Source organism: Rhinolophus sinicus, chromosome 15 (genome assembly GCF_057876585.1).
Source record: "Rhinolophus sinicus isolate RSI-liver-muscle chromosome 15, RSI-T2T, whole genome shotgun sequence".
In the NCBI taxonomy this organism is placed as follows: Eukaryota; Metazoa; Chordata; class Mammalia; order Chiroptera; family Rhinolophidae; genus Rhinolophus; species Rhinolophus sinicus.
Genome location: NC_142515.1, coordinates 63687689 through 63715440, shown reverse-complemented (window position 1 = coordinate 63715440; position 27752 = coordinate 63687689). Strand labels below are relative to the sequence as shown.

At 49.0% G+C, this 27752-nt stretch overlaps 1 protein-coding gene across 4 annotated transcripts in view; it reads right to left on the bottom strand.

The window, feature by feature from the left end:
- Positions 1-15815: 15815 nt before the first annotated feature.
- The window catches only part of WDFY4 (WDFY family member 4), a 324321-nt gene continuing 312384 nt past the window's right edge, over positions 15816-27752 (bottom strand). For 3 of the 4 annotated variants that reach the window (XM_074337248.2, XM_074337250.2, XM_074337249.2), the window contains 5 exons: positions 25113-25292; positions 22976-23158; positions 20563-20647; positions 17014-17125; positions 16319-16604 (listed from right to left, as the gene is read on the bottom strand). In XM_074337248.2, coding sequence (XP_074193349.2) covers positions 16355-16604; positions 17014-17125; positions 20563-20647; positions 22976-23158; positions 25113-25292 — 810 coding nt within the window. In that variant the 3' untranslated portion in view covers positions 16319-16354. The other variant, XM_019730128.3, reaches the window with a different exon arrangement.

The following is a 27752-nucleotide window of genomic DNA, read 5'->3' as shown; positions in this document are numbered from 1 at the left end:
ATCACTGAGAACTTGAGGACCTCTCTTGCTTCTACCCATCATCCTTCTCAGAGACCTCCTGCCTTCTCCTTCACAGCCAATTCCTTCTGCCTCTGCTCTACATTCCCACACATTCTCTTCATAACCCAACGTTGGCCCAAATCTCATTCTCTTCTTGTCATATTCTTCCCCTTTCCCTCTCTCCCTGTCCCTTCATTGCATTTGCAAGTAAAGCGATTATTTGCAGGCTATGAACCAAGCAAGTACATCAAAGCCATGCTCTCTGGCTTGGGTACCAGAATCAGGATGAGAGTCTGGTGTTATTTCTTCTCACACCAGTTTTGTTTCCTTTTGCTGTTGTGCTGGATTTTCTCACTCAGTAACATAAGCAAAAGGATTTAGAGTCGGAAGATCTGGCCTAAACTCCGAGTCTGCCTTTTAATTGCTGTGTGTCTTTGAGAAGCCCGTGGAGCTCTCTGGCCTGCAGAGTCATTGTGTAAAATTTGGCCAGGGCCAGCGGGACCTCAAGTTGCCTTCCCATGTGGAACAAGTCCATCTACCTGTGGGCAGGGGAGAGTGCAGAGCTTTAATCCCTAACCCTTGACACGGGTCTCAGAAGACATCAGGGCAGGGACACGTATGGGGAAGATTCCAGGCGGGGGCTGTCCCCTAGGGAAGAGCCCCCACAGGCCCAGGACTGGGAGTGTTTGTGCTGAGAGGTTTGGCCCAGGCTAGCTCTCCTCTCTGCTTGTTCTGAGCTTAGTTGGGGATTGGACATCTGCTGGTATTCCCATGGCCCATGGGAACCCATGGGGTGCCCGGCCTGGTACAGAGAAAGCTGCCCAGGCCCTTCCTGGAGCCGTGCAATCAGTGTCTATCTCCTGGTTATACTTTCTAGCACACGTCATTTTCCTTCTTAGGGAACAGGGCAATTAAAGGACGGCTTCTTTCTTCCCCACAGAGGACAGTGATCCCTACTGAGGACAGGGCCCTGTCTGCTTTGTCACCAAGCCGTCCCAGCACTCTGTCACAGAGCCTAGTATCCACCTGCTTCTCAATCCTTAGAAAGGGGACAGACAGTGGAGACGGACTAGGAAGGTGCCTTAAAATTAAATTTAAAATAAAACAAAAAATACAACCCACATGGGAAGGATTAGTTTTTTCTACAAATTTTGTTCCTCCCTAAAGACATCCAAATCCTCTGCCCCAAACCACATTATCCAGAGCTTCCACAGCTCAGCAAAAAGACACTGCTATATTTATCCTGCTGGCAGCCCCCTCTGCCAGTTTCCATCAAAGACCAGCCTGAAATAACATGCTTGTCTGGGGGTGACAAGGCCACAGTGGCTGGCAGCACCTCTGGCTGGCAGGCCCGGCAGGAGGTTTGACAAGAATCCTGGGGTGTCTACCACTTCATGGGCCTGCAGAGCTTCCTCTTCTGGGGAACACGAAGGCATTGCTGTGTTTTCCCAGAGCAGCACTGCAGACGACACCCCAGGAGCCCGGCTCAGGGACGGCCTCGGTCTCCCCAGGAGCCTCCGAAGCCACTGGAGTTAGACAACCACAGCTGAGGTCTTGGGTCTCGGGAAAAGTCCTTGACTTCCTAGGACTTCCTAGGACTTCCTGGGCTCGGCGTCTTGACAGTCCCAGGCCAACGTGTAGAGGCCGAGACAATATTTTGTTTCCCCAGGTAAAATCCCAGCTCTGGAACAAGGTAGTGAGAGTAGCTTATGATTCTGGTTGCTTACACTTTACCAAGGGTGTTCCTGGTGTATTGTTTTTCTCCCCCAAATTCAACATATATTTTTTCAGTGCTCTCTCTGAGGAAGGGCCAGGGGTTGGCCTAATGTCCAACCACTCCAGGCCTCCTCGCTCGTTAACTCTGACCGCCTCCCTGCACCCTGGCCTACCTGACCCTCTCATGTTCCTTGTCTGCATCAGGTTGCCTTTCATACCCAGACACGCTATGTCCCTGTCTCTCCTGCTGCCTGCAATGCTCAGCTGGGCTCAGTTCTCTGGTTAGCTCAGTGTGGCTCCACAGCTCACAAAATGATACCTGGAAACAGAGAGAAGTGGAACTTTTAACCATAGATGAACCAAATGGGCAAATGTAAAATGGATAAATGTAAGATACTTTGTATCCCATCATTTGAGCTACCATGTGTCATCTGCAGAATCTATCATCCCCACTAGGATGCATGTTTCTTTGCTTTTTCATTTGATTTTTTATAGTGGTAAAATATGCATAACATAAAATTTACCACCTTAGCCATTTTAAGTGCACAGTTCAGTGTCATTAAGTCCATTCACACTGCTGTGCAGCCATCACCACCATCCATCTTCAGAACTTTAATGTCTTCCCAAACTGAAACTCTGTACCCACTAAACACTAACTCTCCATTCCCGCCATCTTCCAGCCCCCTAGAAACCACCATTTTACTTTCTGTCTCTCTAGATTTGACTACTCTAGGAACCTCATATAGTGGCATCATATGGTTATCCTTGTGTGCCTGGCTTATTGCACTTAGCATAATGTCCTTAAGGTTCATCCATGTTGTAGCCTGTGTCAGAATTCCCTTCGTTTTGGAGGCTGAATAATATTCCATTGTATGTATATACCCAATTTCACTTACCCATGCATCTGTCAATGGACACTTGGGTTGTTTGTACCTTTTGATATTGTGAATAGTGCAGCTATGAACATGGTGTGTAAATATCTGTTTGGGACCTTGCTTTCAAAGGATGCATGGTTTTTAAAGGGATCTTTCATTATTGCCCAGAACAGGGCCTCACCCAGATGGGCTGCCCAGTAAATGTGCGCTGGCTGCCTTATGGCCGTTTAGCCCCTCCCTAGAGCATGCGTCCCACACTGTTGAGATGTTGAGATGAACAAGCCTTTGGAAGTCAAGGTTCTCTTTGGGGGACATTTAGAGATTGTGGTGTATTAAGTTAATGATAACCAGATATAATTTAGTACAAAATTAGATACTAAATTAGGTATCTAATTTGTGGTTAATAGCATTCTGTTTGTTTAACTCAACAATTTGGTGGGGCGGGGGAAGTGTCTTGAATGAGAATTGGAGAAAAGCTGTAGTGTTTGGTTTTTACAGTGGAACATTCTAGTAGTCATGTTTGCTGAGCGTCATTTGAGATCTGGACCTGCTTTGTGTCCTCACAGCAATGCCACAATGGACAGGCTCAGGGCATGAGAGTGACCACACCCTGTCAGGCTTCCGGCCTGCTGGCATCTGTCTCTCCTACAGCCAGCACCCTCGTCCGGCAGTCTCCATCCCAGGAACCATTGGTCTAAATTTATCCATCTGAGAAGCCCAGCTGAGGCCACTCTTGTGTCTGTCCTTTGAGAGGAAGCCTAAGGACACGAGGACTGGCAGGCTGGGGGAGGGTAGAAAAGAGGGGACATGGCAGAAAGAGGCCAGAGCTGCCTGAGCTCCTGGGGTGGAGTGTGGAGGGGTCTAGGCACTGGGTGACATTCTTCAACTGTGTGAGTCTTGAAGCATTTTCAGCCACTTTCTTGCTATTTCTAGCTTCTCAATGTCTTGAGTTTTCTCATCTGTGAAACAGAGATGTTTCATCTTGGGATGGTTCCAAGGCTTAAAGAAGCTTGTACAGTGAAGGGCCAGCAGACTCCCCAGGTGGCTAAGTGCTCAGTAAACAGTGCTCAGTTAGCAGTGCTCAGTGCTGGCCAACCCTCCAGGCCTGCTGGCCACATCCCTGTTCCTTCATGTCACATGGCCTTATTTCTTCATCTGCAAGATCTGACAGACATTTTGTGAAGATGAGACCAAATGGTGCAGTGCTGTCTGCCAGGACAGGTGCCCAGTGGGTGCCGAGTCTATGGCGGCAGCTCTCCCAGGACTGGCAGTGATTCTGACTGAGAGAGGCTTTCCTCCTCTGCTTTCCTCGTGCTTCATGTGTCTGAACGGCTACCTTGGGCCTCTGGTGGGGGCTGCGGGTGGGAGTCCCCAGCAGGCCTCTGCTCAAGCGATACTAATTGTGCCAGGGAGAACGGCTCACTAGAGTGGAAAATAGTCCTCATATATCTAGCTGAAGACGATAATGACCTTTTAAATAACAGAAGCAATTTTATTTCAATGCCTCAATTACTCTGAACTCTCAAATGTCAAAGTGCTCGGCACTTTCACAACAGCTTAATATAGACATTTATAGCACTTAGACACAGCTAGTTTCTTATCTAACCTAATTATGTGTTGTACAGGAAATGGCGAAGCTTACCATCTGTGTTATTTTTCACACCGATCCCTATGCACGGCCCTGGGCTCAGCCTGGAGTCTGGCAGCTGGAATTTCTCTCTGGCCGAGGATGCACTGTTCTGGGAGAAGAAGGAGTAAGTGGATCCATGCCGGGGCCGGGCCTCAGACAGATGGGGAAGGAGGCTCGACATGGGCCTCCCAGCTTGGTTAGCGTCGCAGCACTGTGCCGGACGCAACGGGCAGCTCCCGTGTATGGGAGATGCCAGGGCCCCTGGGACAGGAAGGAATGGCCAGGAAGTCGGTCAGTGGGAACTGGTGGTGGGGGCAGGTAGTCTGCCTCATAGGGCAAAGCCAGGAGGTCCCTTCCCAGGATGTGGGTGGTATCAGGCCAGGATCACCTGGCCTGGCCAGACTGGAACCTTCTGTTGCCATTTTTTAGAGGCTGCTTTCCCTTCTCCATGTGTGCAGCCCAAAGGCCCTTGGCCACCTTGGGTCAAGGACTCCTATGATCCTCCCGTCATCTTTACTCGGCCCTGCCTCCGTCCCTCTCCAACACTCTGCCCCCGTCACACTCGCTGCCCCACCATTGCTCCTGCCTCCGGGACCTGTGCCAGTATTTCCTCCCCGGACACCCACATGGCTCACTCCCTTGCTTGCTTCAGCTCTCAGATGTCATCACACTTTTGGGGAGGCCACCCCCGGGCATCCTGTCACATGTTTCTCCTCCCAATATTTTCTGGCCTCTTCCCCACTTTTTTCTCTTTACTTTCTTTTTAGAGCAGTACCTTACTTACTAGGTATTTTCTTTATGTAACTATTAGGGATATCTATCTATCTATCCATCTATCCTCTCCCCAAGTAGAATGCAAGCTCCTTGCAGGCTGGGGTTTTTGTTTATTAGTCACCACCCCACCTCCAGTGACTTGACCAGTCCTGGACACACAGCGCTCACTTAATGAACAGTGTTGCATGTATGATGCATGAGTGAGTGGATGGAAGGCCAGGAAAACAGGCCCAGCTCCAGGATGGGATGTCCATGGAAGGGGCAGGTTCTAGGCTGGTTGACAAGCGTGCCCTGAAAGACCAGCTGTGCCAGGAGCCCGGCTGAGGGAATGCATTTTAACCCTCCAACAGGATTGGGTATGATCATTGACATTCCGCAGATTTGGAAGTTGAGGCTCAGAGACATGCGGTTTCTCAAGTCCCTCAGCTGGGCATGGACAGAGCTGGGAAGTGAGCCATAGCCTGTTCTACTCCAAAGCCACATCTTGGCCAGTCTGGTGTTCCCCGCAGATGGCAGCTACAGTGAGGCTGCCAATCCTGAGAAGGTCCAACTGTGTTTAGCTGACCACCAGGCATCCTGCTCCCTGCCCAGGCCCTGCCCCAAAGAGGGGTCCCAATCCAGGTGGCCAGTAGGCAGCTCTTTGCACCCTGTGTATCTCTTTGTCTCTCCCTGTCTCCACTTTGTTTCTTTTTGCTTATGCACCCAGCTTCCACTTAGTCCCAAGTCAAGCATCTGCTGGCACCACGCAGCAGGCAGTCCTCCCACCCACAGCCACGCTCTCCACATTATGTATTATGCTCTTGGCAAGACGTTGGCAAAACACCTTTGTAGAACTTTTGAGGCCTCCTTTCAGTTTATCATTCATTCATCACACCTTTATGAAGTACCCATATTTGACCAGCCCCTCTAGGTGGCACAGAGAGAGATAAATAAACAGGACATTATCTCTGATCTGGAGGACCTCACAGATGCTTAGGAGGTTGGCTCAGAAATGGGAAATTTCAATACAGAGTGTTGGGCTGGCATAGAGACAGCATCGGGGAGGGGAGGCAGAGAAGAGTCTAGCTGTGGGCCGGTTGGTACTTTGGCACATGCTCTGCTCTCTCTAGAATCCTCTTGTCCTGCAACCATGATGGAATAAAGAGTCTTCCTTGGGGTCTGCATGGGAAGAGGAGGGGCAGATTCCTACTCCCCTCTGCTGCTAAGGAGAAGAAGCCTCACCCTGGCCCAGGAGGTTTCTGAGCAAATCTGGGTCCCTCTCACAGCAGCTCCTGCCCTCTAGCAGGCCCTGGGATGGGCACTGGTGCTCAGATAGGAAGCAATCAGGGTCCCCTGTCTCGGTGATCAAATAGTGCAGGGAGGCAGACAGCAAATAGAAAAGTGCCCTCTCCCTGCCCCATGCCACATGCTGCCCAGGTAGCCTGTGCAAGAGCAGTGGGAGCACAGGTGAGAGAGAGCTTCATCCTAGAAGGAAGGACAGGGGAGGGACAGGGTGGGCCATGGCCATGTCATAGAGACAAGGACCCTGGAGGAAAGCCCATAGGGCTCGGTGCTGCTGGAGCGTCTCTGGGCACAGATGTCCTCTTTCTTATGATATAGAGTGGGGCTGTGACAGAGACTCAGCGAACCCAGGCCGCTTTACCTGGACCAGGCACTCAGGCTCTGCGAGCGTTTCCTTAACTGTAATACGTGAGGACTACAGGGCATAACAAGTTCCTGGATCCTTTTCCCTTCCGGTGCCAGTTTGCTGAAGGGTGTCCTGCGCCACCCTACCTCGAGTGTCCCCTGATGTCCCACCTCACAGCTCCTTGACAGCTGAGATATTCTCACTTTTTCCTCGTCTGCCTCATGACTAGACTGCAAACATCCCAAGGGCAGGGGTCTTAGCTCTCTCTTTTAGCACTGTATTCTGGCACCAACAAGAGTAAATGTTAGACGAGTAATTGTGAATAAGTGTGGAATGAATTGGAAGGTGCCTGGCAGAGGGCGTTGCCCCAGCAACTTGTTTAGAAATTCTTGTAAACCGCTTACTGACTCCATGGGGCCTGGGCTCAGGGAAATACTGTGCGTGCTCTTCTGCCCCATGCACAGCAGGGTGGAGGTGTCTGCACATTTCCCAAGCCCTTCGTCTGCCCCAAGGTGCTGGCCCATGGCTGTAAATTAAAATGGGTCTGGGGCCATTCTGCAATGTGCTACCTGAAGCAGCCTGCAAAACAAAACAATAAGGAATGGCGGGGTCTGCTGCAAACTGGAAATGCTAAACCAGCCTCTCGAGGGTATTCAAATTCAGAGTAATGATGAACACTGTCTGGCCGAAACAGAACACACCTGCAGGCTCTACCTGGTCCCCCAAATAACCAGTCGGTGATCCTACTATGACCCCAGTATGGCGGCTGAGAAGCTGGGTGCCCCCTCCCTGAGGCTGCCACGGGTAACCACTGGTCATTGCTCTGAGGGGCCAGAGGCACCACTGGCCAGCCCTCTGGTCACTGCAGGTTTCTGAAAAGCTGAGGCCCATAACATTGGTGAGGCAGACCTAGCTCACTGTGCATCATGGGATCCCAAATTCCTCCGGCTTCTCCAGCCTGTAACTCGTGTGAGAAGTGGGAATGTCCACTTTCATGGGCATTCAGATGGGGACTCTCACTTATTTTTAGGAAGTCACCTGGGGCTACTCTGTGCCCTCAGGATCAGATGTCCAGGGACCTCCTGCTCCATCTTCCCCGTGGGTGTCACCTCCAACCTCTCAGGGCCGCCCCCTTCCCCACCAGCCCTGCTGATCGACCCCCTGCGCTGTGCCCCTCAATCTAGACGAACCCCGGTCACACAGCGTTTCATGCAGAAATGAGGGGAGGATGCTCTTCCAACCTGGAGGAGACTTTGCTGTGTGGGTCTCCCAGCAGGAGCCCTGTGCCTGAGGCCTCTCCATGGTCCTCAATGAAATGCCCCAGGTACTACCCAAGAGCAGGCTTAGCAGACCACAGCCCTGTTTTGATATAGCTCACAAGTTAAGAATGATTTTAACATTTTTACACGTTTGAGAAAATCAAAAGATGAGTAATATTCCATGACGTGAAAATTATATGAAATTCAAATTTCAGTGTCTATAAATACAGTTGTTTTGGAACACAGCCAAACTCATTCTTTTTTGCGTTTTTGGATCGTCTATGGCTGCTTTCACACTATAAGGGAGAGTTTGTCTTTTTCTAAACTGCCAACCTGTTTCCCAAAGTGGGTGTACCATTTTATAGTCCCACCTGCCATATATGAGTTCCAGTTTCTCCACATCCTTGCCAATGCTTGCTATGGGCAGTCTTCTAGCCATTTTTATAGTGCTTTGGACTATCATTTCATTTTAGTTTGCATTTGCCTAATGATAATGACCATCTTTTCATAAGTCTAATTTGCCTTCCCATTATCTTCTTTGGTAAAATAGAAGTATCTGTAAAATATTTTGAGTATTTTTTCACTGGGTTGTTTTCTTATTATTAAATTTTGGGAGTTTTAACATATCATCTAAAGTCCTTGGTCATATATGTGATTTGCAAATATTGTCTCTCAATCAGTGGCTTGTCTTTTATTTTGTTATCAGTATATTTCAAAGAACAGACGATCTTAAATTGGACAAAATCCAATTTATCCACATTTTCCTTAATGGGTCATACTTTTGGTGTTGTACCTGAGATCCTCTAATAATCCAAGGTCACAAAGAATGTTTCCTAGGTTTTTTTCTAGAAGTTTTATGATTTTAGTTTTCATGTTTAGGTCTATGATTCATTTTAAATTAATTTTTCTTTATGGTGTCAAGTGTAGATCTCAGTTGTTGTTTTTTTCTTTGCATGTGGATATCCAGTGTTCCAGCTCCATTTGATGAACGGACCATTCTTTCTCCACTGAATTGCCTTGACACCTTTGTTGAAATCCAACTGACTGCATGTGGGTCTGTTTCTGTGCCATCAATTTGTCCATCTCAATGTTCGTAGCACACTGTCTTGATTACTGTAGCTTCCTAATAAGTTTTGAAATCACATAGTGTTAAGTCCTTCAACTTTGTTCTGTGTTCCAGGTGCTTAGGTTATTCTAGGTCCTTCGCATTTCCATATGAATTTTAGAGTCAGTTTGTCAATTTCTACCAAAAAAAAAATAACCTGCTGTAACTTTTATTATGGCTGTATTGAGTCTGTAGATCAATTTTGAAAGAATTAACACCTTAACAACGTTGAGTCCTTTGGTCCATGGCTACGGTATTACCCCTCCTTTTATTTAGGTCTCCAATCTCCCTCAACAATGTTTTTGTGATTTTCAGATCTTGCACATCCTTTGTCATATCTATTTCTAAGGATTTCATATTTTAATGAGATTCTATATGACATGGGCATTTTAGTTTCAATGTGTGATTGTTGGAGCTGAGAGGATTTCCTGAGTGATTGGATATGGAGTGTGAAGGGAGCATACTCAAAGATGTCCCAAAGGGTTGAGCCGAGCAGCTGGTGCGATGGCACCCAATCCCTGATGGTGGCCAAGCAGAGACTGGATGTTAATAACCACATAACAATAGTAATGATAACTTTTGTTGTTATTACTATACTGCTGAGAACATCCCCTGTTCCAGGTACCGGATTTTTCACCTCACATACATACTTTTAAAAAATTCTTACAAGCACCGTAGATGGTAGGTGTTATGATTCCTGCTTTACAGAAGAAGTCACCAAGAGAAGAGAGCATTAACCATTTTCTTCAATGTTCCCCAGCTCATGAGAGGAAGTCAGGCCTTGAACCTGAGGACTGCCTGCCATGGGAACCTCCTCCTCTCAGGGCGCAGTGGGAGGCGCTCCTTGGGGGTTGGGGGCGGAGTCAGGTCCTGCTACTCTGCTAACCTGCTGAGTGTTGCCGTACCTGGGGCTTCTCGAGGCCATGTGCTCCCTGGGCAAAACGCAGTTCCTGCCCCAGGACCTGGGGAAAGGACAGCATCTCCTAGAATGTGATTCAGGGACCCCAGACCGTGACGTGGTTGTAGGAGGGGCAGGACAAGAGTTACTTTTTTTCCATTTATTTTTATGTAATTAAAAAATATAGAGACTGTATATCAAAACTTTGATTTCATAGACATTAATGCTTTAGATAAGGTTCAAGTTCAAATGAATGAAGTTAAGAAAATGTTAAAATACTTGTAGTTGATACATGTGGTGTCGAAAAATAATGAAGGGGGTACAGAAGTAAGAAAATTTTGGGAAACATTTGAATGAGTGGATAATGCCTCAGAAAGGAGAGACAAGAAAAGAGAAGGAAAGTCATTATTCTCTTATCAGGCCCTGTGTGGGAAACCACATTAACAATAATAATAGTTAATCATCATCATCATCATTTCCTGAGCCCCTGCTCTGTGCTGGGAGCTGTGCACACATTATCTCATTTAATCTTCACAAGTTATGAGGTCCATAATTATTACTCCAATTTTACAAAACAACAACAAGAGGACAGGACAAGTGGAGTCAAGGGGCACAGAGCCCGAGAAAGAGGAGTCCGGAAGTGTGGGTCTCAGGGGCCTCTACCCCGAGGGGCTCCCAGGGCCTGGGGGGGGTGGTGAGGGGGGCTTGTGACTGGTGCTCAGAGGAGGGAGGTATCCTTTGAAGTACCAAGAGAGCTGCCTCCTGTGGCAGTGAGCTTCTCGTCGCAGGAGGTATCCAAGCTGGTATCTTCTGACACAAAAATTTTGAACACCTCCCAATTTTAAAATGATTCCAAAAGCATCGGGCCCATTTTTCTTCCTTTGTGTTTTGTTGTGAGGTGGGAGGAACAGCTGTTCTTTGGCCCCCAGGCATTGGAGCGCAGGGTAAGGCACCAAATCTCCAGGGCCTTGAGGCAAGCTGTGTGTGGCTTCTAAGGAACACGAGGCCGCATGGCACTGCAGAGACGGTGCTCTGGCCTGCAGCCTTGACCAGGTTCTGCCAGCCTCTCTCAGCCTCTTTCCACTGGGCCCCAGCCTGGCTCAGAACAGACACTCAGTAGGTCCTCGGGCAATGCTGGTGAACGAATGAAGGAATGAATAATTGCATGGGTGGACAGGTAACGTGAGCCATCACGCTGATGTCAGTGAGAGCCTGGCAGCCAAGGCCTGACATCTGGGTGCAGATGGCAGGGCTGACACTTGTGTACACGGCACGGCACTGGGGGCGCTGACCACTCTGACTCATTGCAGCGTGGTTTATCTATAACAATGCATTCCTGGCACATGGCAGTAAAAGGTTTGGGACAAGCGATATCTCTGTATCAACTAGTTTGGTAGCAGACAGATCTCAGTACAGGGCAACAGTGTTCTCTGAGCTTCCAGAGATTTGGGGGAAGGAGACAATTTGGAGAATCCTCCTGTTTACTAAGAAAGCTATGAAGGTGCTGCAACAGCGCCTAGAGTGAAATGGAAACAACACACTCATGTGTGAGCATGCGCGTACACACACCACACACACACGGGATCACGGCCTGTCATGTGTCCCCAGAACTTACTAAAGCAAAACTGATTTGGCCTTAGACGGATTTGATTTTATGCTAAACAAATTTCATCAGGAGTTTCATATGAAGAGCCTATTTCTCCCCAAACGTACCCTGCTTGGCTGCATGTTAATGTGGTCAAATCCAGTCCTGAGTTCTCTGCAGGCCCCGGGGCCAGGCTCTCAGGACTCGGCTCCAGCTGCTGGCAGAGCTCAGGGAGGCAGTTGTTGTCCCCAGTGGCTTCAGGGCCCGGACTTCCCGCCCCGGAGGCCAGAGCACACAGGGAGGCCAGGGTGGGCATGACCATGATGGCCGGCAGGAAAGCAGCATTTGTGCGGAACGGTGAGGATAGCTGAGTCCTTCCCAGGATGGGAGCAATGCCTGCTGCAATGCCGATGGACGTGGGCAGGGCTCCTCAGTCATCACAGTGGTGAGTCTGGGTGGAGACCGGCTCACAGTTACTAAGTTGTGATGAGGAGGCGCTCAGCTGGCAGAGAGCTGGGCCTGGCGACGGCCTCAGGCTGAGCTGGTGAGAGTGAGTGGAATCGGGTGTCCCTGAGCCCTGAGGCCTGGGGAGCCCCTCACCTGTCCTGAGACTGCAGGGTGGGCAGCAGTAGGCAAATGCCTCCATCATCACCCTGTCCTGTCACTGTCTACTCCAGAGTATCTCCAAGTGGAGGCCCTGGGGCCACGTCAGCATCACCAGGAGGTGGTTACACACTCAGACTGTGGCTTCTGCTCTAGTGAGTGGACCCAGGTTCTGTGGGCGGGACTGGGAGCCTGAGCACGTGCTGTGTTCTGGACACTCCTGAAGCACTGCCACCCTGTGTGAGCCTCCTGCTCCGGCCACGTCCCCAGCCCAGGCAGGGGGTTTCTCCGCATGTAGGCAAAATGTTTCTCTGTCCCCAGAGCCTGGCACAGGGCTTGGATCAGCAAGAAGAATTACTGGTGAGTGAATGATAAGTGATATGTTGAAAGACTGCATTGTATCCGGGACAGGCAGTTTATCATTTGCTTCCTCTCTCCATAAATAAACAGATATGATTTTACGACAAGCCATCAGGTAGAAAATGGGATCTGATTTTACAGACTGGATTTTACATAAACTGAGGTTGATGGTGGCAGAAAGTGGGGATGCTGGGAGTGGGGCTCAGGATACTTGCCCCCCACCCCCCACTCCGGGCACTGCTTTGATCCGTGACCCTCACTGCAGGTACCTGTCTTCACAGGGCTCTCCAGATACCAAGCTGTGGCTACACAGCTCGGCACAGCTCAGGCTCTGAGGTCTCCTGAACTCCACTGGACTTGGGATGCTGGCAGGCCTGCATCCATGTAGCTGTCGCTCCTCAACGCAGGCAGTCAGAGCTCCCGGCTTCTGCCCCGGCTCCCCCTCTGCGGGGGCCTTGGTGCCGAGCCTGCTTTCTCCCTCCATCCCCTGCCCCCCAGGCCTCTGCCCCAGACTTCCCTCCATCACTGGCAACCATCAGAGACCCCAGCCCCCACTGGCTGCTTCTGAAATACTGAGGCCAGCAGGAGCCTCCTGTGCCCTGAGCTGCCGAGAGCCTTTAGACTCGGGACCTGCACCTGGGGCTCCTCTCCTTGCCCCCACCCTGGACCTGCTCGGTTTGTCCTGCTGGCAGACTCTGTTCCTAACCCCACTGGAACCCACAATGGGGTGAGGTTGGCAGCGAGGGCCCTGGGTATTCCTGCTCCGTGAAGATTTGTGTGCAGGGCAGCTTTCCTCCTCCAGGTAATGGAAAGCTGGTCCTAGAGGAGCGCCCAGAGGCCCTGGTGAAATGCCAGGCCATTCTTTGGTGCTACAAGGAGAGAGGCTGCCACCAGGCAGTCACCAAACCTTCCCTGACACTGGAGCACCCTAACAGTGAGCCTTTCTTCTCTACTCGCCCTCTGCCTCCTCCTCGGGGCATTCTGCCCACTGTCCTCTCCTGCTCCCCCAGATGCCTCCACTGCTCCCAGCTCCATGGATGGTGTCAACTAGCTCATGCCAGGCTGCTAGCATCATCCCCAGCCACATTCTGTGCCCAGACCACAAAACCCTACCTGTCCCTCAAATCTCTTCACTTCATTTCGCTTCTCTGCACCCATGGATGGGTGTGCCTGCACCTGCCATCACTCAGAGATGTTTTTCACTCTCAGAACCAGTAACTCTGAAATGTCTGCCACCATGGTTCATTCATTCATCCACATCCATATGCTTCAGGAACACTTGTGGAGCATCTTCTGCGAGCTGGACCCTGGAAATACAGCTCCATGGGATAGACGGTCCATCTGTGCCCCCTCACTTCCGTTCGTCCTGCCTTGTCACAAGCCTCAAGCACCCACAGGCTCAGAGTAACAGCCTCTCTTCCTCCCAGCCTCCACTTGCCCTCCATCTTTGCCCATGTGTTCTTTCTACCTCCAGTCCCATGTGTCCTCTGTCTTTGCCAATGCTGCCCTCTTTCCCTGTAATACTCTACTCTCTACCTCAACAAGGCCAAGTTATAGCTGTCCTCCCAGATCTTGCTCCAGGGCCCCCTCCTTCAGCCAGTGTTATGGGGAGAATTGTGTCCCTCTAAACTTCATTTGTAGAAGTTCTAATTCCCAGTAACTCAGGATGTGACCATATTGGAAGATAGCATGTTTAAGGAGGTAATTAAGTTAAAATGACATCATTAGGGTGGGACCTAATCCATTCTGACTGGTACCCTTATAAAAAGAAGAACTATGGACACAGTCAGTTATAAAGGAAAGACATGTGAGGACACAGGGAGAAGATGTCCATCTACAAGTCAAGGAGAAGAATTAGAAAAAAACAACCCTGCTGACACCTTCATCTCAGAATTCCAGCCTCAAGAACTGTGAGAAAACTTACTGTTGTTGAAGCCACCTAGCCTGTGGTCCTATGTTATGGTGGCGAGCAAAGGAACACAGCCAGAGGCCACTGTGTCTTCCTCAGGGCATGAGATGTCTCTCCCTTTAGCTCTTCGCTGCAAGTCACATTTGTTTGCACAGACCCCAGCAACAAGACCCGACACCATCCACCATTTTCCCCATGATGTGGAGAAGCAAAACGCAGTGCTTAGGAAATGCTTTTTGAATGAATGTGCCCAAGACAGCCTTTGGGCCAGCAGACCTTTCAGCCCTGGACAAATGCTGTGAATCGTGTTTTGAAACATGACAGCAGGCCCAGCTTTGATATTTATGACCCTGCCTCTTGGCTTTCCTGGGGGGTGGTACTCTCTGCTCTTCAATCAATGGTCCTCCAGTGCAGCCCCCAACGGACCAGGAGACTGCAGATGGGCTGTCTGCTAATAGCGCACGCAGACAGTGCAGGAGGCGGTGACCCTCGGCCCCGGGGTCAGCCCTCTAACCGAGGGGTTGGAGCCGTGGACCTGAGATGTGGCTCCATCTTCTCCTTTGCAAAGACCTCAAAGTTTACAGATAGATCACGGTTTCCTAACCTCCCCTCACTCCCTGTTTTGGACACAGATGCACCCCACTTCTGCTTTCTTTCATCTTTAAATTGACTCACTGCGCCCTGGAGGCCAGATGACACAGACCATGTGACACCAAGTTCATTTTCTTGCCATCCCTGGGCCTGAGCTAAATTGGGTGGGGTCAGTCATGGGAGCCTCTGCAGGGCTTACAGAAATAGGGAAGTGATTACGATTCCCTGAAGGAAAGCTCTAGGTTGGGAGGTGACACTGAGGAGCTTAGCCACCCAATGTCACTGTGTCCCCTCCTGAGTTTGAGTTCATTTCCTTCTGAAATGAAAGGAGTTCTGAAAGGCGGTGTTGGGGAGAAGACATTAGAGTGAGGGTGAGGACTTCAGTGCCCAACAACTGGGAGGTACTGGAGTTCCTCAAAGGGCTAACTACCTACCTGCCCTGCATTTTCAGATGAACAACAAAAGTCAAAAAGCAATCCAGATTTTCCCAGGATGAGCTCCAGCTCACAACCAGCATGTGGACTTCAGCCCGTGACCTCCATGTAAGGATGGGCCCTGGGAAAACCTTGCTGAGCCTGAGCCTGGCTGGGACCCACCACCACCTGCTGTGGGCTGTGGACTGGAGGCAAGTAGGCCCGGGCGGGTGTCCCCAGGCTGAATTCCTTATGACTGTAGTGGGCAGCCTCATGTTCCTGTCCTGTGCCTCAGCCACAGAAACTGGGCTTCTGAGTGTGGCCCCTCACTCCCCATGAAGCCCTGCAAGGCTGCCAAGACAAGGGGAGGAGCCAGATTGCAAGGAGGCTGAGAAACACTCTGAAGGAGGGCGGTGCTTTCCTGAGGGCTTCCTGCCCTTCTAAGACTAGAGATGTGAATACCTGAGTGGAAAAGGGTGGCGATTTAAAGTCAAGAGTTCTTGCATTTGGAAAATAGTGGCTTTAATAAAATAAAGACAATACAATACTTCCTATTAGTTTCCAGTAAGAGACTCGATGTTTTTTTTTTCTTCAGTGCAGTAACACTTTGAAAAGGTGAGTTGTGTGTGATTTCGTGTACATGTGGCTTCAGCGAGTCTCGGCTTCCAGTGTGCAGGCCCCCATGTGAACTCTTACCCATTTTGTAAAGCGCATCCTTATACAATCTGAGACCAAAGTCCCATGGGCCAGAGCAAGGGCTCAGGGTGTGGAGTTCTGATGGCTAGCCAGCCCTGTCCTCAGGGGCCATGAGGAGGGGAGGCCCTGCGGTTTCCTTTGCACCCAGTTGCCCACAGCTGCTATGCCAAGGCCTCCGCTGTCTCTTTCTTCCTACCCTTCTGCAGACCAGCAGAATATTCTCCCCTTCTCATCGCCAACCAGGAGTTTGGTCTGGTTTCTTGGGAAGAGAAAGAATAGACAGGAGTTTTAGATGCAAGTCTGTGAGTCCCGCTTATCCCAGCAGGCACTCAGGAAAATGCAACATGGAAGGTTCAGTCCAGGACCCGAAGGAGCCTGAACCTGGCCTCCACCTGGGGCAGGCAGAGGGAGAGGAGAACTGGGGAATGTTTTGACCTGGGGGGATCTTTTGAACTCTGAGGTTGTGGCTCCCAAAGCACTGAGGGAATGTTCCAAGAAGCCAGGCTTCAGGGCAGGGTGAGGCCTTGACTTTTTCTTTCTGGAATCTCCAGGAGTCTCTGGTCCTGTGAGAGATACAGCCGGACCCGTGTGTAGCAGCTGATACTTTACTATTCCACATTGGCTTAGAGACCTCAAAAGGCCTTTTCTGTATGTAGGATAACCATCACCTCAAATGTTACAGTCTGCAGTGGACCTCAGGAAAGGGTCCTCTAAGATTAAATTACAAAGCAATATACTGCTACATTTTGAATTTCTTTATGAATTCACGGATATTCAACGAGAGAGAGCAAGAACATGTGTGTGTTAAGAAACATTTCCTAGGGCCATACATGGCCACCTCGCCTGAATCTTGTGCCTGGTGGACCCTCCTGGTCCCTATAGTGAGGCCACCCTGAGCCAAGGCCCTGGACTTTCCTAGGGGTGGCCACAGCGCCCTCTCCTGGAGGCCTGGAGAAGCCAAGCCATCATTACCTGTATATGGCCAGAGCGGTCACTGCAGGGCTGGTCTTACTGGGCTTCCCTGTCAAAGCAACGCTGATGTCCAGCTCTCTGCACAGGGCTAGATTCTTCTCCCACCTGTAACCTGTGGGGAGCATATGAGAGCATAGTTAGAAAACCCAAGAGGCTTCACACACATGCACGTGTACATCCACACATGGGGCCAAAAACACATACACACATATTTATATTTGTGGTCAGCAACTTGTTAAATTGAGGGGGGAAATATATTTAATCTTGGCCTGTGCTGTTGCAAAAAGGACCGTCCCAATTTAATTTGCAGGCTGTGATAGTTACATGTGCTGACGTGCTGCGGTATCCATTGTGTACCAAATTGGATTTGTGTATTATTGCTTTCTAAATTGCATGCCTAGTTCAGCAAAATTGTTCATCAGTGTTTACTGGCTTTATGCTTAATAAGATGCCCCACAATACCTTGCTTCCAGGATGTAATGCAGCCTATAATTGCCTAGTAAAAATAAATTACATAAAGTCGGCATTATCAACTTATCTAAATCCTCTCACGCCACAACCAATAATTAAATGCTGAGAATGTTTTTTCAAAAAATATAACTCAATGATTGTTACTTCACTCATTTTAATGACTACATTTGGGGACAGACAGTAATTCCTTCAATGTGGAGGGTGAGATGGAGAGACATCCCTGCGAAGTCACTTGGTTGGAGTGAGGGCAGGGACGATGTGGCTGCCCCGGCAATCCCAAGTGGCCCCTTGTGTGTGTAGACAGGCCTGTGCACCAGGAAATGCAGGTGCATTGTGTGTTTGTGAAAAAGTCCAAACAACCAGCACTTTTTATGTACCAAATTGAGCCCAAATCTATGGGATGGTTCCTGGAAAATACTCAACTGGGAAACCGCAGGGCTTTTTTATGTACCAGACTGAGCCCAAATCTATGGGTTGGTCCTGCTGCAAATGACAAACGAATTCCGTGCAGAAGTTAGATTACATGCACATACAATGCAGTATCCTTGATATCTTCAAAGACCTCCTTTCTTGCCCCTTATGACACTTGAAGGATGGAGTAATATGCACAACCAGAGGACACATATGCAGATACCCACGTGGCCCGATACCGGTCCCTCTCCAACAAAACAGTTTTGAGCAATATTATGAGAACAAGACCTCCACTGACTCAGGTTTGTATTTCTGCACATGGATTTGTTAACTATAAACTGTGGCTCAATCTGATTTTTATGACTATCTCTGTGCCCTCCTGTCATTTCATCCTAATCCTCCTGTGAACTGTAACCACAACCGTGGCGGTTAATTCTATGGGGCAGTGGCAACCTCAGGTAAGGACAAACAGCAGGGGGAGCACGTGCACCTGGGGCTCCCGTTGGCCTGAAGCTATCTTGTAAGTTCCCCAATATCATCAGCCAGTATGTTAGGGGAGCAGTCTCTTAGAAGTCTGAGAAAATTATAATAATGACCTGCATTTTACTGAGTATGGTCTTGTCTGCGTCCATCATTTTTCTGTCATCAGCTCACTGCAAGGTAGCGTGGACAGGAAATACCTCCACTTGACAGAGGGGAAACAGGGCCAGAGAAGTTGCTATGGACAGAGCTGGGTCTAGAGCCTTGTTTCCTGCTTTTCATCTCACTTCTCACCTCACTAGACCCCATCACCAGTGAACACAGCCACTACACCTTTTGATCCTGAGAAGAAGCCCATGAATCCACTGGCACTTCCAGAGCCAGTGGGATGTCCCTGAGGTGCCCTTTGTTCATCTGTCCCTTCCTCCACCCACCTACCCAGCCAGCCAGCATTTTTGCTCGGACATCCATTCATCAACCATTGGCTGAGCTCATGACTTCCGCTTATTGGACACTGAGAGCTTCAGAAGTGGGCAGTTGGGCCCTAGACTGAAGTGGTGTGTTCTCGTGCAGGTACACCGCAGAGCTGCTTCAGAAGCAGTCTGGGGAATAAGAACCCGTGCTAGCTCTTCCAAATAGGTGTGAATAAGGGAAGGCTTTTGGGTCCTGATCTCTAAGGAAGAGCTGTGAGTTCCTTAGAAGCAGAAGCCTCAGCATCTTGCCTTTTACACGGAGATAAGCTGACTCCTTGTGGCCCTAAAGGACCCAGGAGATCTATGACCAGTGAACTGAATGTGGTTGCAGATCCTTGTGAGGTCACCTGTCTGGGTCAGTCCAGATTGTGGATGAGGACTCCCAGGTGGTGCTGTCTTGAAGGAAGGGGTTCCAATGTACATCCTGGGACCTAGCAGGGGCTAAGCAAATGTCTGTGTGTGCTTGTGTGAAGAAAGAATCCATGAATCAGTGACTAGATGAATCAAGGAGGTGTGGAGTCCATTTTACAAATGAATTTACGGAAAATGGCTACTCTTTTCAGAAGGCAGCGCTCAGCAATCTGTAAAATTGTCTGCAGTGGTTGACCATGGGTCTGGGATGACAGAATTCTCACTTCATGAAAGGTTGGCTGCCCTGGAGGTGGTGGTGGTGGGGCATTGGGAGGTGAGAAGAAAAGGAGGTGATAGCTTTGATGGTGAGATTTGTGCCTGTGCTCACTGTGGAGAAGATGGTCTGGTGGGGGTGGTGACACGATTACATGGTATTATTTGCGATTGAGGTTATCCTGGCAGTGGTCACGTCTGCTCTGGTGAAGAAGTGAGAATGATAGTAGTAATATGCTTCTAGGTAACTTTGGGCAAGTTACTGAACCTCTCTGAGCCTCAGTTTCCTTATCAGTCATATGGGTGTCATAGTAATCCGTAATTCATAGGGTTGCCATGGAGAATGAGAGAGTGCATGTGCTCAGTGGAACTGCTCATGGTCAGCTCTGCCCCTCACAGCTCTGTCCTGACAGCCATGTGGAGGTGGTTGTGATGGCAGAAGGAGAACAGATGTTCTTACATCAGTCCCCATCTTCCACAACCCAAGAGAGCTCTGCTCTACAACAGTGCTTCTCTTACTTTGGGGCACACCAAGACTCACCTGGGGACTTGTTAGACATGGGAATTCTAACAGCCTCCAATCTTTCCCTAAGGAGGTGGGTGGGTTAAGCCAGGATCATGAGGGTAGGCTGGGGCCTGTGGAACCACTTCCTCTCACCGGGATATAGCAAGGCCTCTCCCTGCTCCTGTCTGCACCTGGCTGTCCAGGTAAGTAGCTAGTTGTACCCAGGCCCCAGGCTAGGGACTTTAGCATCAAAGAGTCATCCAGGCATATGGAGAGACTTAAACCAAGTTCTGTGAGGTGTGTCCCTCTCCTGACGCTCAGGAGACCCTGACAATCACCACCACCACTGTTCACACATCCAAAGAGCACCCCGAGCTAACTGGCCCGTGCAGGTTGAGGCTAGAACTCAACAGAGCTTTCTGTGCTTCTTCACAATCCACTAGCAGCTCGCAGTAAAACGTGCTCCTGTCCCCCAACACCTGGCAACATCCCCCTGAGACTCCCTAGGCTCTGGGCCGAGATGGAGAGAGGAGAGGTAGGGCTGAATAGGCAAGGATGCTCACACCCCCCTAGCACGGCGGTTACCTCGGGGGCTTGGAGGCTGAGCTGAGGGCTCCTCTGCTGATGTCCGCCCAGCACCAGACATCTTCACATCCTCAGTCTTCCAAATCTGCCAGGACAAGAGAAAACACCATTGGCTGGGGGAATGATTCTGTCTTCAGGCTCAGGGCCTATCACATTCCCTCATACCTGGGGGACTCTGAGGGAAGGGGTGGGGACATGGTGGCCTTTCACTTCCGATGTTAATGTATTCCCTGGAATAGGTTACTTAGGCTCCAGCTTCCCTGCACAGAGGTTTAGCCAAGCCCAAGTGCAGCCTGGATGAGCCCCCTCCCCACCTGTGTCCATAGTGCATCTCTCCTCCACGCCTTACCTTACCAGGAGCCAGTTCATTACCATTTTACTCAGCTAGTGCATCTTGCCACCATCCCTGGAGGCCTCCCTCACCACTCAGCAGCTGGGCCTCCCCATCCTCTGTGTCTGGCCCTTGGTCCCAAGGCATGTGAGTGCCCTCAGGCTGACCACATCTGGCTTCTCACTTGCTGAGTCTGTACTTTGTGTGACTTAAGGACAAGGACCAGTCTCCACTTAAATGCTTCTAGGAGCTCCGCACCAGGTCTACACAGCACTGGGCCCTAACAGGAGCTCAGTTACCAGGCAGAATGAATGACTGCTGAGTACACGAAAGACTCTCACTCATGCTGGGTGTACCCATGACAGAAATGTACCTGCTGCCCAGCCAGCCCAGGCTGCTCTGACTGACCCACAGTGTGGACCATACCCCACCAAGCCCAGCTCTTCATGATCGCCTCACATCCGGCCAGCCCAGGACACCCTGCTCTCTGCAGAGACCCTGTGCCCCTCACAGCTCACAGATGGGGCGCTGAAGGGGATTTCTCAGGGGCCCCTCCTTAGCCTTTTCTCTCCTATCCATGCACTCTGGCCTCTCAGCCTGCACGGCCTCCCCCATACTCTTTGACTTGTCTTATCCTTAGGACTCAGCTGAAATGCCACCTCCTCTGATGTCTCTCCCTTGGAAATAAATCCATTCTCCTCTTGGACTCCCCACCATGTTACCCATTCTGCTTCCTGAAGCATCACCTCTATGATTATTCTGAGACTTTAAGTGTAGAGGCCCCTGGAGGGCAAGGTAAGTTTGACCTGTTTTGGCATACAGCACAATTTCATAAATTCTTGTAGAATTCCATGTGCATACTTGGTAGTATTCAATTAACAGTTCATTTTATAAACTGTGGAATTCAATTGAGAGTTTTTGAGTAAGACTGTTAATTAGTCCTTATTTTTACTCATTCCTTTATCCTTTCTGTCAGTGTCAAAAAAATTACCTGCATTTTGTTCTTCCCCTCCGATTCCTTCCACCTCAATGTCTCTTTTTCCTTCTCTTCTTGATTTCCCTCTCCATTGTCCTCCTCAGAGGATCCACGACCCTCTTTGATTGTCCTAATCATAGCATGAACCACATACGTGTATTTTCTGTTTGTTTTCTCTTCTAGAATATGAGTATTTTGAGGACAATGCCCTGTTTATCATTACTCTCTGCATTCCCTGTGGCTTGCATGAAATGCTTGGCACAGAGCCAAAGTTCAAGGAATGCTGTATGGATAGCCAGAGGGATAGTTGGAGGGACAAATAGTTGGGTGGGTGGATAGATTCATGGATGTATGGGTGGAAGGGTGTATGTAAGAATAGATGTATGGATAGAAGGAAAGAAGAATAGAAAGAAGGGAGGAAGTAAGGAAAGAGAGAGATAAATAGGTACCCTATTTCCCCAAAAATAAGACCTAGCCAGACAATCAGCTCTAACGCGTCTTTTGGAGCAAAAATTAATATAAGATCCGGTATTATATTATATTATATTAATTATATTATATTATTATATTATAGACCCGGTCTTATATTATAGTAGAACAAGACTGGATTTTACATTAATTTTTACTCCAAAAGACACATTAGAGCTGATTGTCCAGCTAGGTCTTATTTTCGGGGAAACACGGTAGGTGGATGGATGGATGGATGGATGGATGGATGGATGGATGGATGGATGGATGGATGGGTAGATAGAGAGACAAGTGGTTGGATGGGTAGATGGATTAGTGGATGGATGGATGAATGGATGGTCCAAACATCTCTATTCAGCACAGGGCTATATTCTTATGCATTTGACCATTCAACTTTCACATCTTGTGATAAAAGTGTTTATTTCATTAGATGAGTGTAAGTATGTATAAAATTATATGTATGATTTTTTTATTTATTTACTTTTTTCCTAGGAAAAGGCTTGCCTTTGCCCTCACTTGCTGTGGGAACCTTGTCTGAGATCGTCTCAAATGCAGCCTTGGACCCTTGGAGGAAGTAAGCAAATGAAGATGAACACAATTCTTGTACCACACACTCATTCTGCCCAAGACACACCTACCCGGACTATGCCATCTTGACTTCCAGTGATGATGACGTGGCTCATGTCCCATGCCGGGCCCTCCATCATGCAGCAGCAGGTTATGGCTCCTTCTGGGCCCCAGGCTGTGGTGATGCTGGCCAGGGGTTGTCCATTGACATTCCATAGGGACAAGTGGGCTCCCGCACAGGAGACAATGGTGCCCTGCAGCAGTGAGAGCTGGCTTCACTCCAAGCTGGGGTCACTCCAGCCCATTGGCCACTTGTTCAACCACTCATTTTGTACACGCAAGTACCCTCTGCCACCTTCTGAAGACTAACCTAGGTACTTCAAGACCCCTTAAGTCATCTGCTTCTTCCCAGCTGACCTATAGGTCTGCTGTGCTTTCACACCACTGTGTATTCCTGGCTCCTTTCCCACTGCAATCATATGTTTGGATATGGCTTTTCCCACACAAGCTGACTGGCTGTGTATTCCTGACTCCTTTCCCACACCCCTCTTTCTGGCAGTATACTGACTGGCACAGAACACCTGTCTTGGAGAGCACCCCTGGCTCTAGACACAGGGCCTATACCTGACTAGCCAGGCCTGTTCCCAAGAAGCTTTGGGCTTCACCTGGTGGAGGGCAGAGTACTGAGCTTCAAAAGACAGCATGTGGCTCATAAAATTGGACAATGTCCCTTTGGAGGGAATTTCTGAGGAGAAATTTCCCCATTGTATCTTCAGAAATGTTTATATCCAGAGTGTTTGCTCCTCAAGTCTTTTCTATTTTTGTGCCCAGTTGAGTAGTTGCCACCATCACAGGGACTCACAAAGCCAGCTGGAACCATGCCTTTGAGCCTTGTGTTAACCACAGAAGGGATGTAGGGAGCTCTGTGTCTCCCCAGGCTCCCTGGGTTGGGCTCCAGCCTGTCCCTTCCTGAATTGTTTGGCACAGTCTGCCTGAGGCCAGGGGCCATGTCTGCCCAGCATCAAGCACTGGGCCCAGCAGGTACTTGGTGAACAAAGTTGGCTCCAGGACAAGTTGAGATCAATAAATTGTTGTCCTGTTATAAATCTTCTTTCGGGTCTGGGGATATCATTCTTTATGGGTTTTATGTTCTCCCAGATCAGGGATTAGTGCCTTCCCAATACATTCACCCATTCATCTATTCACCCACCATCCTTCCATTCATCCATCCATTTTCCATCTACCCATCTATCTATTCACCTACTAGTTCATCCCAATATCCAGCCACCCACATATCTATTTATCCATCCATCTAACCACCTGTCATCCATTGACCCATGCATCCTTCAGTCCATCCATCCATCCATCTAGCCATCCATCCATCCATCCATCCATCCATCCATTCATCTATCCATCCTTCCATCCTCCATTCATCCACCAATCTATCCTCCATCCTCCATCTGCCCAGGTAACATTCATTTTGGACTCAAGCCTATCTGGAGCATTATTTTCAGCCATAGTTGGCACCAGGAGGCTCCTCCATCTCCCTCCTCCTCCTATGATCCCCTTTCCCATTCTGTCCATACCCTGGGCCCCTGGAGTTTTCTATGAGCAAAGGCAGAGCCTCTGCATCCTCAGGGGACCCCATGCCCGATGATGCTGATTCCAGACTGGGAGAAACTCCACGCTAAGATTTACATGTGTATTTCTTTAACTCTATCTCTCATAGACACCACACACACACACACACACACACACACACACACACTCCTGATAAGCTCAACTTTGATAGCCATCATGGAGGGACAAGTGGAAGCACTTCCTGTCATGGAGAGCAGAGGTACCTACTGAGTCAACACTGATTTGCAGTCAACAAGCTGAATTAGTTAAGCCCAGTAGATCCCTCACCAAAGCCAACTTCTTGTCCCAACTCTCTGGTGCCCATGCCAGAACATAAATCTCCCACTACTCTCACCACCCTGAAGGAGAAAAACGAAGGAAGCAAAAAATAAAATCTAGACCCAGATGCTGCATGTATTAATGGCTCCACTCTGCCTGTGTAGAGAATGTTCCACATATTTGGGGCCCTCTCAGCATTCTGGGATGGTCAGCATCTCTCTACCCATGGCTTTCCTCTACAGACACCATGCCATTACCCAGGCTCACAGACATGTGGAGGATGCAGACATTGAGAAAGAGGGGCCTCACCGAGATGTCACTGATGGCAATGGCAGATACACCCTCCCGGTGGGCAGGCAGGCGAGCCACGTAGGTGAGGAGGTCCAGGTCCCACAGGATGCAGGTGCAGTCTTGGGAGCCACTCACCAGGAGGCTGAAGGTCACTGATGCTGCCAGGCATGTGACAGCCTGTGTGTGTCCATACAAGGCCTGGGGATGGGAGACAGACACAGAATTTCTGAGCAGGATCATCAATACAGCTACTTGGTGAGATAATCTGCCCTCCCTTTTACTGTTGGGCCCCAGATGAGCAAACAGGTTTGGAGTGATCGGTGATTTTAAATCCTGTGGTGTGTGTGTGTGTGTGTGCGCGCGCACCCATGGCTGCCTTTCAATTTCATCTGTCTCCAGGATTGAGGCCGAGCTGGGGAGAACCAGTGTCCTTTTATCATAACCAGGCAGTGAACAGCAGCGCTCTTGTACTCTGTACCCCCTGTATTTGTCTCTCATCCCGAAATAGCAAACACTACTATTAATATGCAAGGGCGCTGATTTACAATGTGTGGAGTCCCAACCTGCCACACAATCATCATCTAGGAACTTGTTAGAAATGCAAATTCTTGGGCCCTATCCCAGACTTACTGAATCAGAAACTCTGGGGGAGGGGACCCTGAACCTGGGTTTCCACAAACCCTCCAGGGAATTTTCATGCACACTCAAGTTTGGGCATCACACTAAGGGAACCTCAGACATATACATGCCCCTCCCTGGAATCTAAACTGGGAAGACAGCAGGGAGGTCACGTCATAGTTAAAAGGATGTAACTTTTCAAATCTGGGGGGTCTGGGTTCACAGCCAATCTGGCCATGTGGCAGCGGGTGACTCAGGCCTAAGTCTTGGCCCTCAAGTTGGCCTGTGCAGGGTCTGGCCCAGAGCATGGATGATTATGTGTCCACATCTGGTCAGAGGCCTTGCTTCCTGGGGACACATTCCTGAGGGGCTGGGACAGCCTGCTTGGCCAAATGCTACTGGCAACGGTGTGGTTTCCATCATAACAGTCCCAGAGGCTCCCGGTAAGCCTGATCTGAGAGCTACTGTACACACAGGTGCCTTTCGCCCCTGGAATCAGCCAGAGAAGGGTCCTGATGATGAGCAGCCTGGCTCACCTACCTAATGGTAAACCTCTACCTTCAGGACAGACTACTGCTCACTAACTTGGGTCACTGAGGCTGGGCGTCATTTGTCAAAACGGTCACTTTGCCTAATCACAGCAATGAAAAGTTCTGCTTCAGATTCCCGTTTGTCCTCAGTGTCCTCAGTGGAACCTAACGTGGCAACAACCAGATGGTGCTGGCATGGTTCTGGGTGTAACCCACGAAGGAAGATTCAGGTCATCTTGGGCGAATGGAAACTGTCTAAACGAATAGAGGAAAGCAGAAGATTCGACACGAGCTTTCTCATTTCTTCCCAGAATGAACTGTCTGATGACTAAGGCTCTAACCACAGGGCACATGGTGACTCCCAAGAATGCAGGCGAGGGGCCTGGGAGTCAGGGCTGGGGGTTCAGAGAAAGAAGCTCCGAGTTCCAGCACCTGTGCCTCCTGTCCGTTAATGGAGCTATGTCTGCTACTCCCTGCAGGGGAAGCACTGGGGACCAGAGGACCAGTCTGCAGCCCTGGGCATCAGGTGCTTGTGGCCTAAACTAAAGCACCAGGGGGCAGTCAGCATCTGAAAGGCCTGGGAAATCAGACAAGGGGGACAGCAGTTTCAAATGTCTTCTTAACCAGCTCTTTTGTTTCTCAGAATAATACCTCTCTATGTGGCCAGCAAAAATAACTTCATTATATCATCTTATACCCAACTAAAGTAGCAAAAATAAAATAAAAACCTCTGAAAATAATTCTTCATGTTGGATATGGTGTGGTGAGATGGGTCCTCCCAATGAAGTGATGGTGGCACCATAAAGCGATAGAGCCATTATAGAAAGCATTATGTCACCACTCCATAATTCTACTTCTTAAACTTTATTTTAGGGAAACAACTAATCAGAAGCAAGCAGCAATCTATATAGGATGTTTTCCACTGCACTATTTAAAATAGTTAAAACTTGGAAGCAATATAATTGTTTAGTTTTTGAAGAAACAGTTTATGAAACTGCGCTGACATAATAAAACAATTGAAATGTGATTTTATGGAAATGAAATAATATAGAACAATTTAAATGTAAATTATAGAGAATGTAGAAAAGCAGAAACAATTTGATAGGCTGGTGAAAGAATAAACATATCTACACGACGATCAGAATGGCATAAACATGTATGTCTGGGGTGTTAATATGAAACAATGAAAACTTTCATAGGGATTATAGAGTGAATTTGAAGTGAGTTTGAAATTTATCTTTAATGTTGTAATATCTTTTAAAATAAAATACTTTCAAAAACTGTTTATGAAGCTATTTAATGATGACTTATCTGTCTACAAGTTGGGGACAGGCCCTCCTCACTGAGCAGCTGGTGGTCTGGGGGATCCCCCAAGCCATGTCAGCCTCTGTAGGTAAATGATAAAGGTTTTTATTTTGCCTAGGGTATAAGAGCATGTGGAATCTCCATTCCTTTTCCTCTTGATTTGGAGCATGGAGAGATGATAAATTGAATTTGTATGCCGTCAGTA